Consider the following 11999-nt stretch of genomic DNA (forward strand, 5'->3'; position numbering starts at 1 on the left):
GACGTCACGATTACGGAACATTCGACGGGAAATGACGTGTTTTCCAACGTTTGCAAGTACCTCAACCTTATCGAGACCGATTACTTCGGGATTATTCGGAAAACTTCGGATCGCGAACATAACTGGATTAATTTGGAGAAAAGTCTGCACAAACAGATTGTAAAAGAGTGAGTCGAAATTAATGGTTTGTTGAAAAAGTATAGGTTTGAGGCTCGTCTCTGCCAACATTCAGGGCCTGTGTGACCTTGGGCAACACACTTAACTGCAATTACCCTTACCCAGTGGTCACTTTTAGTTTGTATGAATTGTCACTAAAAAAAAGTAATCGCCCTGGGGCAATAGCTGTATGAAACAGTACACGGGGTTAAAACGACTGTCGTTTCTTCACCACGCGAAGATAAATAACTACATTCACTCATTAATTAAACTTTCCTCCATACAGGGAAAGAGCAAACTTGATTTTTCACTTTGCTGTCAAGTTTTACCCGACCGACCCAACTTTCTTGAGGGAAGAAATAACCAAGTAAGTAAATTGCTAAAGTGAGTTCGGTTTGCTGAATATATAGTAGGTTGGAAAGATGTGACATGTTTTCATTCTTGTTCTCGTCCCATTGGTAGTAAACAAAGAAATGGTATAAAATGATATAACAGTAGCCCCACAAGTCTAACAGATCGTTGTTAGTTGTTTAAAATACGATCAGGAAATGTGGGATTTAGGTTCTAACGATATCCCATTTTACCCCACAGTGCCATACGCCTTTTAGCATGTTATAGTACTGTTGGGTATGATGGACACTGTTAGCACATAATTTTCCATCGCTGATATGATAGCCAGATGTCACTGGTTCATCAAAGAGTTTCAGGCATATGTGTGTCGTACAAACACATGTGTTTTGTACTTACGGGTTTCGTATTACAACCAATCCAGGAACAAAATGAACCTCATATACCATATGGGCGGTCGTGGCATATATACATCTCTTCACCCGCGCGTGTGGTTACAGCCATATATGGTGAACATGTGTGACGTATATCAAAACCACGCCCGACCAATCAATTCCGGTGTACCCTGTGGGATGTGATATGTCCAAATTGACAACCATACATGAAACGACAATATACCTTACAAGGTTACATACGTGGTAACTCGTATATAGCGGGTACGAGGTGTATGAAGCAGAATACCCATGTTATAACGACTGTCGTTGCTTCTGCCGCCCACAATAGTAGCAGCGTTGATACTTGATCTTGTTATTCTCTGCTGGTCTAAAGGCGAGCGCTCTATTCACTAAAGGTATGCGTCCATAATGGTAGCAACGTCGAATCACACGTTTTCTCCGATTTAAATGCGAGCGATCTACCCACGGCGTGTTCATACAACTCTTCGATTCTTCTTCTGACAAAAAAACATTATTTCAGATATCTTCTCTGCCTTCAAATCCGGGACGACCTCACTTCAGCTCGTCTCCCATGCCCACTTGACACACTAGCTCTTCTGAGCTCCTATTGGTTGCAGTCGGAAATGGGCGATTATGACGTCGAGTCTGACGAAGTGGAAGAGTGCTTACGATCACTGAGGGGCGCTAAAGGGCAATCGATGCCGGAATTTGATGGAAAAGTTTTGGATTTGTATAAATCAAGACGAGGAATGCCACCGTCTGACGCTGATACGCAGTTTCTCAGGTTCTATTTTAATGAATGTAACTTACTTATATTGGCGTGATGGGGCAATGGCAGTCGTTATAACATGGGTATTATATATGTTTCATTAACAAAGTGCCCGCTTACGAGTTACCACGTCATGTAACTATATAGCTAAGTATTATATGGCTGATGACAATTTAGGCAACCCATTATAGTGACCACTTCTTTAATCAAATAGAAACTATATAAATATTCAAATAATACCAGCTCCAAATTCTATGTTTGCAGGCTTGCATCTCAGCTGCCCCTGTATGGAGTGCATCGCTACCAAGCAGAAGAAGAATCCGCCATAAGCATCGGAGTTGGCTCAGTGGGTCTAGTGGAAATCGGTGAAAAAGAGTCGACTTTTCACAAATGGATTCAGATCAAAAACATAAATTACAAGAAGAATAAATTCTACTTAAAACTCTTACCCAAGATTGCAGGCGGTCGCTCTATCTTGAAGAAGTACCACATGCGCTCGTCGAGCGTAGCAAAGACAATGTGGTTGGTAGCTGTCGATCATCACGTGTTCTACCGCGTCACTGCATCGGATACTACGTCATCAGGACCATCTACAAGCAGTAGTCCAGCAAGTGGTCCCAAACTTTCAAAGTATGTCCAAAGTATATATTTACATGTGTGTGTATGTATACTTAAGGAAGTTTCGGCTTTTTTGTGATTAAATTATGACGTTATTTACAGGAAACGTAAAAGAAGTTTTCGTTTAAGTTTTCGAAAGAAACGCCCGAGGACAGAATCAGATGTTCAACACGAAAGTTCAAAAATTAAAAGACTTGGTCCACGAGTGGTAGGTGTATATGTTGGTTAACAACAAACATAATCCATTGTAAAGCTACGGGCAATAGCATATATAAGGATAAACTCCGCCCTAAATCTCAGGCCCCATTGCACGCCATGCTGTAAGGCCTCACCCACGTAGAATAGAATAGGATATATACATATATATCATTAATTGTTTATATATCATTAATTGTTTAATATATATATCATTAATTGTTTACTGTTGCATCCAGTGTATACCTAACTGAATACAAGATAACACTAGGTCAAGGCACTCTTATATCTGATGCGTGACATCAAACATGCTTTTATTGCAGTCTATACCATGCACTAAAACATTAATATCCCATACAGGTTCGCCAATCAAGTTTGCGCAGGTCAGCAAGCCTTAATTCCAATTCCTCCAAAGGCAGCACCTCTGAAACGAATCCTAAATCTACCGAAAGCACTGAACTAAAATCGATCTTGAAACAGGGCAATGTAGGGTACGCAACTCGCTTAAAACTTCCAACCAAAGAAAAAGAGACGAGATCAAGTGACGTAGTGCCTACGTCACTTCTCCTAACCCAAACCATTGACGAAGTCGACGAAGCGGATTCTCCCATCACACCTGCAGATATGCAGCTTGCAGGATTCGCCGAGGGAGCCAGTGACGTCACAGATTCTGGTGACGTCATGAGTGGTGACGGTGTTAGTGACGTCGTTAATGCTGGCGATGCTGGTGACGTTATGAGTGGTGGCTCAGATGGTGATGTCACAGGGGCTGACGTCATCAATTTCGATCAAGCTGATGACGTTTTCGACCCTTCCAATAGTCCAAACTCCTCTAACCTGGAAGTTGGCCCAGAGGAAACAGCCTTTTCTAATGACATAGTTGGTACTGGCGTAACAGAAGAGCATTCTGACGTTAGCAATGATCATGACGTCACCGAAGATCACGACGTCAGGGAAAAACATCACGTAACCAAACCTACCGAGACTATAGGCCAAGCATCCAATACAATGTATCCTGAATTCTCTGACGAGTCCTCCGAGTCGGGAGAGAATGGTAGCGACTTAATACCGGAGAAGAAAAAGACAGATTTTCCGGAGATTTACATCCAACCGGAAACTGTCGTGACGTCAGTTATGACGTCATTCACCACAAAAGTTGAGACGAGGAGCGAAGTAATCTCAACGACATTTCCTGTTTTTCTTTCGCCCCCGCTCGTGAAGAAAGTTACGAGGGAAGCGATGGCTGTTCATTCTAATGTGGAAGAACATGTTGACGATTTGGGTGATGCAGAGAACCATGGAAGTGATAGTAGTGTTGAGGGGAATATGAAAACACCGACAAACTCTGAAAATGAGGAGTTTTTTACAGCGAGAGAGGATATGTCTGAAGAGAGTACGCACCAAGGAGCTGATATACGCAAGAAGTTAGATGATTTAACTGATCAACAAACTCCTGCCGTGCGTATTGTTATTTCGGAGTTTGATGCTAGCGGCAGTGATAACTCAGAGCCAGAAGAAGTCCCGCCATTTTACACCGATGTTGTTCTACAGAGCTATGAAGATTTATTTCCTCATAGAGAAGAGAAAGTTATTGACGCGCCGCAGAATCCTGTCGAAATTCCTAAGATGACTCTGGCTCCTGTGATACCGGTTATTATAGTGGAAGACGATACTGAAAGTCACGATACAGAATCGTCAGAAAAAGTTCATTTTGAACAAACTACAGTAGCTACGAAACCTTGCAGACCGTCGTGGGAAACCCCCACAAATGATACTATCAGAGGAATCGAAGATTTTTGTTTCTCACAGAGTCTGGAGTATGTTCTCTTGGAAGAGTCGGATGCATCTAGTTTGTTTAGCGCGGCTGCAGAAAATGAAGACAGAAGATCAGATTCGAAAGGTCCGGATGCGAGTGATGAAGATCTTACGAAAAAAGGAGAAACTACGATAGATGAATCGGAGGTAAGGGAAGAAGAGTTCTCCAGTGAAACTCTAGAAAGTCAAATCGAAAACGGAAGATTGGATCCAAAAATATCGGATCCCAGGAGCGATGAAAGCCTCAGGGGAGGCGAATCAGAAGATGGCCAACTTATTACAATAGGTAGAAAACCAACTACGATAGATGAACCTGCGGAAGGAAGAAAGCCCAGTGGCTCCGTTTCTTCAGATGACGTCACTGAGGAACCGATGACGTCACCGAGGAGTGAGGGGGCGGTGCTTGGCGATGATGACGTCACAATCGGAGATTTGGTTGACGATTTTAGAATTGTTGACGATTTTGTTGACAACGACAATGAAGACAGTTTTTCCAGTTTATCTGATATTACCGATAATACGGATGAATTATGTAATCCCAACATCCTAGAGATCATCCTTTCTAAGAGCCGCTTGTTCAGGGACACGGGCGAGAAGTACAGCACCTTATTTGGCGTGCCTGTGCGTAAAAACAGGGGCAGGGCGCGTGTTTCTCGGGTAAAGTCGGATATTTTTGAACCTGATGCACGACGAAACGTAAGCACGCAAGTTCCCAGTCCTCCTATTATGGAAGAAACAAGTGGAAAACGATTTGTTCCGAGCTGGCCGTTCAACGCTGAGTGTTTGGCGCAGAAGATTGAACTGGATGAAAACGAGAGAGCTATGGTGAAAAAAGATTTACAGAATGAATCTCGTGCGGTTGAAACTAATGGAGTTTTAAAAATTGCTTCGGGTAATTTAAGTTCCCAAACTGATGAATTTAAAGAAACACATGCTGTTCTTGACTCTCTTCCTGGAATCCCAGATTTTGCGAGGAGTGTTGAACTTTTCCATCTCCACGATAGCAGGGAGAACTCGGTTTCAGCAGCGCCTGACTCACCCCCACCGTTAAGCTCAGTAGAACCAGTGGCCAAGAGATTTCCTCCAGCTGTTTTCAAGTTTTCCGCAGATGAAAACAACGAGGTATTGGCTTACACAGCGAACGAAGTAAGTTTGCCAACTCAAAATGTGTTCGGCCGCCGCCAGTTCATCGATGTGACGGAAGAAGACTTCGGAAGCAACACGCCAACTACGACCTCAAGTGATGAAGTTCCCAGCTCGAGTTCTGCCTCCAGAGGCTCTACGTCCAGCTTTCCGAAGTTTATTCAGAGCGTTTTCAAATACACCAAAAGTGGAAAAAAGAGGAGATTTCGAAAAAGGAAAAAGCTGCCAAAAGGTAAACAAACCGAAAGTGATGTTGTATATGATAAAACAAGCTCAACTTGTGAGAATACCGCCACAGAAAAAAGTGAGAACAACAAACAAGACGACGCGAAGAATCCAGTTTTACAACCACCAGAGAGCTTACGGTAATTAAAACTTGTTGCCAAAATTTTGTAATTTTCTAACACTGTTATATTTTAGACCAACATTTTCCGAGTCGAAAACTCCGCCGTTTCGTTTCCCGACCCTCCTTAGCGATCCTTGTGTTCCTGCCATACAATCCCAGGTAGCAGGAATCAATTATTGAATACAACTGTTAGTTATCCTTGCATGGCGTGGCAACGACAAACGTTATAACACCGGCGTTTTGTTTTATACACAACGTGCTCGCTTTCGGAGTACTACGTTTATAACTTTTTTTATCGCGACAACGGCAGTCGTGATACCACCGGTGTTCTGTTTTATACACAACCATGGCCTACTAAACATATCTTTAGTATAGGCCATGACACCTCGTGCTCGCTTACGACGTACCACGTACATGCAACTAATTGTGTGGGAGATATTTTTAGTGTTTGGCTGGCCATTTAGGCACCCATTAGAGATCATTGGAATAAAACAATTACATATTTTTGCCATATATGTTGGGGTTGGGGGAGAAGGGACACCTTTACATTCTATTTCCTTGTTTTATTTGGTAGTAAACAAATAAAATCCAATAGACCGTTGCTAATTGTTTAAAACCTGAAAAAATTGGATATCATGTGCTAAAGGTGTCCCATCTTACCCCACCCTACCATATGTTGGACAAACGAAATGTCCTCCACTTTACCAGTATGGTGTAACTGTTAGCTGGCTGTTTTTAATTTCGTATTGTGGTATAAACATTTCTAATTCGAAAAAATACTAATTCCAGGATTCGGATACTGCGAGTACGATAGAATGTGAAGTTATGATGTCCGACTCGGCAAGCATAGATGAGATCGTTTTATCCGAAGCAGACGAAGCTCATTTTACCTAAAAGTTCAACCAAAATCGTGTTTCATTTTTACGTTATATTTTGTGTTTTAAATTCTATATTCATTGTACAAATATTCATGACGTTACTGCGAGTAATAAACCATACAAAATTTTATAAACATACTTTTTATTTGTTTTCGATAGCTGTCTACCTTGGCAAAAATGCTGACCAAATTTCCCGGAATTCCCCTTTGTTGAGTCAGTGTAATAATTTTTTGATAAGTTTGAAAGCTGAGCTTAATCCTGTGTTAATGTTAGACGAATAATCACTTAGGTACGTAACATGTTTTTGGTGGGTTGCTATAGAAACATAGCAGTTCATATATTGACAAAAATGTTAAACGTTTTGGTTTAGAAACCAAACCATCTTACTAAGGTCGGTTTTAGATATAAAACGAATGTAATGTAAACCGAAACGTTTAAAAATAAAGACATTGTATCATATACATATGGAAACATATGGATGTTTGTATTAAAACTACAAGAATTTGCTAAAACAACATTATACTGCATAAAACAGATTGAGTTTTACTTTTAATTTTATAAAAGTTGAAGTTATGTCTTTGGACGTTTGTGAACAACTGAGAAAAACCACGAAGGGAAAACTGGTGTACCATAATGACAATAAACCTCTGGAGTTTTCAAACCAGGTTCTGTATTGTTTTTGTATTTACTGGTGTTTTATTTGGTTTATCTTATGACTGTTTAGTATCTAATTTAGAAGGGCTATATTAAAGTTACTTTTATATTCTCTAAATTGACATCTGTACAGAAAAGTATAACACCCACAGAGTTACATACGTGGTAGCTTGTAACGGGCACGAGGTGTATGAACCTGAACATGGTATAACGACTTTTGTTGCTCTGCCAAACAAGGATAAACCAACTTACAGTCATTCATATTCTATTTGAATGAAGATGCCACTTAGGCAAAATATATATCTTTACATAACAATTGATGGACTTACTTTTTTGTCTGTTACTTTTTGTATCCTTACATTTATTTATTCATTAATCGAAATAATCTTCCCGCAGCTTCCCTCCTGTGTGTTTGATCTTCCCGACATCCCGGGTGTCCTCGAAGCGCTGGAGGAAAATGCTTTCGTTGATGAAGATGAGTTCCTTCTTATAAACAAGTTGACAGCTTTGACAATAGATGATAGCTCTACTCAATTGAAACAGTAAGTATGGTTTATATATTTCTGTGTGTTTGTTGGGGGTGTAGGAATATTAAATATTATATATATATGTGTAATAAAAAAGTGGACCTAATGTGGCCAACCTTTTGTCAGTCACTACTTTAGTGCATTTTCCATGTTTTATATATATGTATATATATATATATAAATACCGGCATACCACCCAATTTTTTTTAGAAAAACTCCTTTAACTATGTCATTACTATTTGTTCTTTGATAGTCATGTATATACCATGGTCGGAATGGTGGTGTTTTATAGTTTATCGATTATTTTTTATCTGCATTGTACGTTGACCTTACTGCAAGGAGGCTGTTTTTTATAGGTTTAGTAACTGTTTGTCAATTGCTAACATGGATTATATTAATTCCACCCTTGAGCCTATACATTAATAATAATGTATTTTTATAAACCTCTTCACCAATTTGATATATATGTAATTATTAACCAACTACCATGTAAAGTTATAACATATTCAAAACCCTTTTTACAGACCAGATGTTGACATACTACCTGAAGATTCCACGATTGCTTTGCTTGATTTAAGGGAAAAACAATTATCACAAAACCTTATACAGTTACAAGTTGGGTAAGCCAGCAATAATCTATAATGCCATTAATTTTATACTAGAAGATACATTATGTAAGATGGTATAAACTCTGGTTCATTGTTGTGTAATATAGGTATATATTTAAAATTTTAAACAAAAGATACAATGTTCGATGCCGCTACCATTGTGGGCGTATTTGTCCTTGGCCCTTGGGAAAGTAACACTTATTGCTCAGAGGAAAACATTTTTTTGGATAAATGATTTTTGACATCTCTTTTTGAATAAATTTTTGAGTAAATAACCTTTTTTTAGTAAATATCACGATGCCACGATGGAGGCGCACAATGAGGCGAAGAGAAAGTTTAAAGAGAGAGAGGAGAGAATCAGGAAGAGCAGGATGGAGGAGAGAAAGAAGTGGAACTTGATAACGGAGAGGTATGTCTTATTTTTGTAATAATAACTAACATTGTTTTCAATAAGCCAGAGGTTACAGGTTCAAGGCTTTACCCTGCTGCTGGAAAAATGTAGGAATAGTTCTTTTGTTAACAACATAATTTTATTGCTTATATGTTTTTTTACAGTAAATTACACTTTTTAATCAGGTTTAATATGCTTTTAAAAACTGTCTAACCGTTGCCAATTTCCTAATTTTTGTGGTATTTATATAAATTTGATTTTCTCTATCATCATAGGGTATTTACAAATACAATGTATATATATAATTTATTTGTTAAGGAAAAAATATTAATATTTCACAGTGAAAGAGAAGAAGCCGAGAAAATTCGTCAAGAATTTAAAGAACAACATCATAAAAGAAACAATCTGCTTAAAACTAGAATGCTGGAAGCTGAAAGAAGGTATTTAAATTCTCGACGTTATACTCAGTGTAGTTCTTGAACATAATATTTTAATATTAAAACAAGTAGAAACATATATTATGTGGCACACCGTGAGACCTTGAGTTTAGGCCAGAGTTGCTCATAACCCCAACACTCAGGGTGATACTGCGTCGACCAAACCAGATGTTAAAGTCATTTTTACATTTATTCTGTAAATTTTCAAACAGGAAAGTTGAGCAAAACAAGCAGAGGTTAAAGCATGTAGAAGGAGTTGTAACAAAATGTGCAAAACTAAACGAAGATGTCATGCTTCAGTTCCATAATGACAGGTGAGTTAAAAATTTGATCGAAAGTCGATTGTTTAAGCACTTTTCATTGATATTCCATTATATGCAGATCTTTGTTTGGTATTTTGTTTATTTATTTTAGAGTTTTTTTATTACAGTTTCTGATTAGCTTGTCTAAATTGTCAAAAATACATAAATAGTAAAAATCAAAAAGAATAACATCGACAAAGTTACCTATGTGATAACTCATAAGCTGACGTGCGGTGTATGAAACAGAACACCCGTGTTATAACCACTGTCATTTTTCCACCTCACATAAATAAATGAGTAACATACATTTAATATTGCCACTCTCCACAGTTCTATTGTATCATCCAATCCTGCCATAGTTTCCATGGCAACTGAATGTGGCCGGAAGTTTTCGGGCATTATAAACATTTTCAAAGATTCCAAAACATCGGGTTCGATGGACAAAGTAACGGCAGCTTCTATAACTGATGACTGCAGTGTACATCAAGAAATGTGCGATAATTTGGTCTCAGCAATAGGTTGGTTTTGATTATTATATTTGTTAAAATTGTTATTCTATCTGGGTAAGGTTCTACTTTGTGGCACGCCATGGGACCTGAGATATAAGCCAGTTTCCCTATTACCCTGCAGAATGTGTTAAAACAGACTATATATATTTTTCTGTTGTTACTATTTATTTTTGTATGAAGAAAAACTGAAAGAAGAAGAGATAATTAAAAAAAAGGAACTGGAACAGAGAATTGAAAAAGAACAGGAGGAGATGAGAGAAAAAGAGAAGAAGGAAAAGGAGAGAATCAAAGCTTCTTTAGATGAAGATCCTGAAAACAAATTTCCTTCTTTGCCCAAAGTATTTTAGATGTATTTATTCATTGGGTGGAGCCTTGAATCCTGTACCCTCTGGTTAAGAGCCCAGCACTCTAGCCTGGAGTTGGATAGTTTTATCTTAGCAAATATATAATACTGGTGTCTTTTTATTTTCCAGTATTGATAAATGAATAAATGTAACTTATTTTTACTCTCATGGCAGGGTAATGACAGTCATTTTAACACAGATTTTCTGTTTTATACACCCATTTAACCGTTTTAACATATGAATAACAATTTAGACAATCCATAAGTAACCACTGGGCTGGAGCATTTGCCTTTAAGGGTCTTACCCAAGGACACCCAAAATAATAGCAACGTCGAGCCTCAAACCCATATCCTCTACTCTAAAGACAGACACACCATCCCCTGTGGCATGAAATACACTGCTATTACTTGCAGTGTAGCTGTTAAATAATTTAATTATTCATTAAAGCAATCATTACAGGAATTACAATTATCCGTCAGTCGATCGGCGTATGCTCACCACCAGATAATGATAAAGAGCTACAAAGACTTTGACGTCAAGTCAAAAGAATTTACTTCTTCTAAAGATAAACAGGTTCATATTGTATTCTTGGTGGGAGAGGTCATGGACCCAGGTTTAAGTTCAATTTGGCCGATTACCCCATCACCCACGCTGTCTATGTGTATAAAATGAATGAATGTAACTTTTCACCTAAGTTTTTATATTTAATTTATGTATGATTTCTATACGTGATAGGTAAGATAACTTCTTGGCAAAGGCATAATAATGACAAAGAAAAAAAGTTATTTATACGAATGTGTTTAAAAACTTCACATGGGTTATCTAAGTTTTTATGTTTAGGGGTTTTTGCGTTATTTCTACACAAGATTGATAAGCACAATTTATGTTTCCAGTTAAACAAAGTAATAATTGGAATAAGCAATGTGATTGGATCCTGCGTGGCTTCTATCACCAGCAGGTCAGGTTCTGATGTAAAAAACAAACTCTCTGACCTCAATGGTTTATTACAAGGTAATGTTTCCATACTTTTTTCAAGCTTAGAAATTAAAACTCAAGAATTTGGTTTTTTTTTCCAGAAAAACCCCTTGTGATCGCTTACGAGTTACTACATATGTAACCATGTGGTTGTTTTTTGGAATTTTGTATATTTTTTTGTATTGTTGATAATTCAGCCAAACCCAAAAAGAAACTGCAATAAAACAGCTCTAGTAAAAGGACAGATACGGCCACAATGTTCGAGTCCTTGGGTACTGATTCAAGCAGATAACTTTTGATTGACAGGTTAAATTTGTTTGATTGACAGGTCGTACAATATCATCGGGTGGGTCAACTGCCAGTATTAAAGGATATGCCGGCGCTTCTAATCATGCCGTTATATTTATGGCAAGAAAATTTGTGGTTAGTACTTTGTTTTACACTTAAAAGTTTTTTAAAATTTAAAATATTTAGTTTTAATATTTATAAAACAGATTTTGTTTTGAACAATAGAAAAATATGCATAATTGTGGTCATTTAATTACAAGCCTTAAACCTGTATCCTCCAAGCTAGAGGCAAGTGCTATGC

General features: G+C 38.1%; 1 protein-coding gene across 1 annotated transcript in view; it reads left to right on the plus strand.

The window, feature by feature from the left end:
* Positions 1 to 7170: 7170 nt before the first annotated feature.
* LOC100182926 (nucleoporin GLE1) overlaps positions 7171 to 11999 on the plus strand; it is a 6989-nt gene continuing 2160 nt past the window's right edge. Inside the window, exons 1-11 of the mRNA XM_002123295.5 lie at positions 7171 to 7328; positions 7714 to 7859; positions 8369 to 8464; positions 8739 to 8861; positions 9185 to 9283; positions 9493 to 9594; positions 9913 to 10100; positions 10272 to 10429; positions 10895 to 11008; positions 11329 to 11446; positions 11739 to 11833. Coding sequence (XP_002123331.3) covers positions 7236 to 7328; positions 7714 to 7859; positions 8369 to 8464; positions 8739 to 8861; positions 9185 to 9283; positions 9493 to 9594; positions 9913 to 10100; positions 10272 to 10429; positions 10895 to 11008; positions 11329 to 11446; positions 11739 to 11833 — 1332 coding nt within the window. The 5' untranslated portion in view covers positions 7171 to 7235. The remainder of the gene's footprint in view (positions 7329 to 7713; positions 7860 to 8368; positions 8465 to 8738; positions 8862 to 9184; positions 9284 to 9492; positions 9595 to 9912; positions 10101 to 10271; positions 10430 to 10894; positions 11009 to 11328; positions 11447 to 11738; positions 11834 to 11999) is intronic.

Source organism: Ciona intestinalis, unplaced genomic scaffold (genome assembly GCF_000224145.3).
Source record: "Ciona intestinalis unplaced genomic scaffold, KH HT000174.2, whole genome shotgun sequence".
NCBI lineage: Eukaryota > Metazoa > Chordata > Ascidiacea > Phlebobranchia > Cionidae > Ciona > Ciona intestinalis.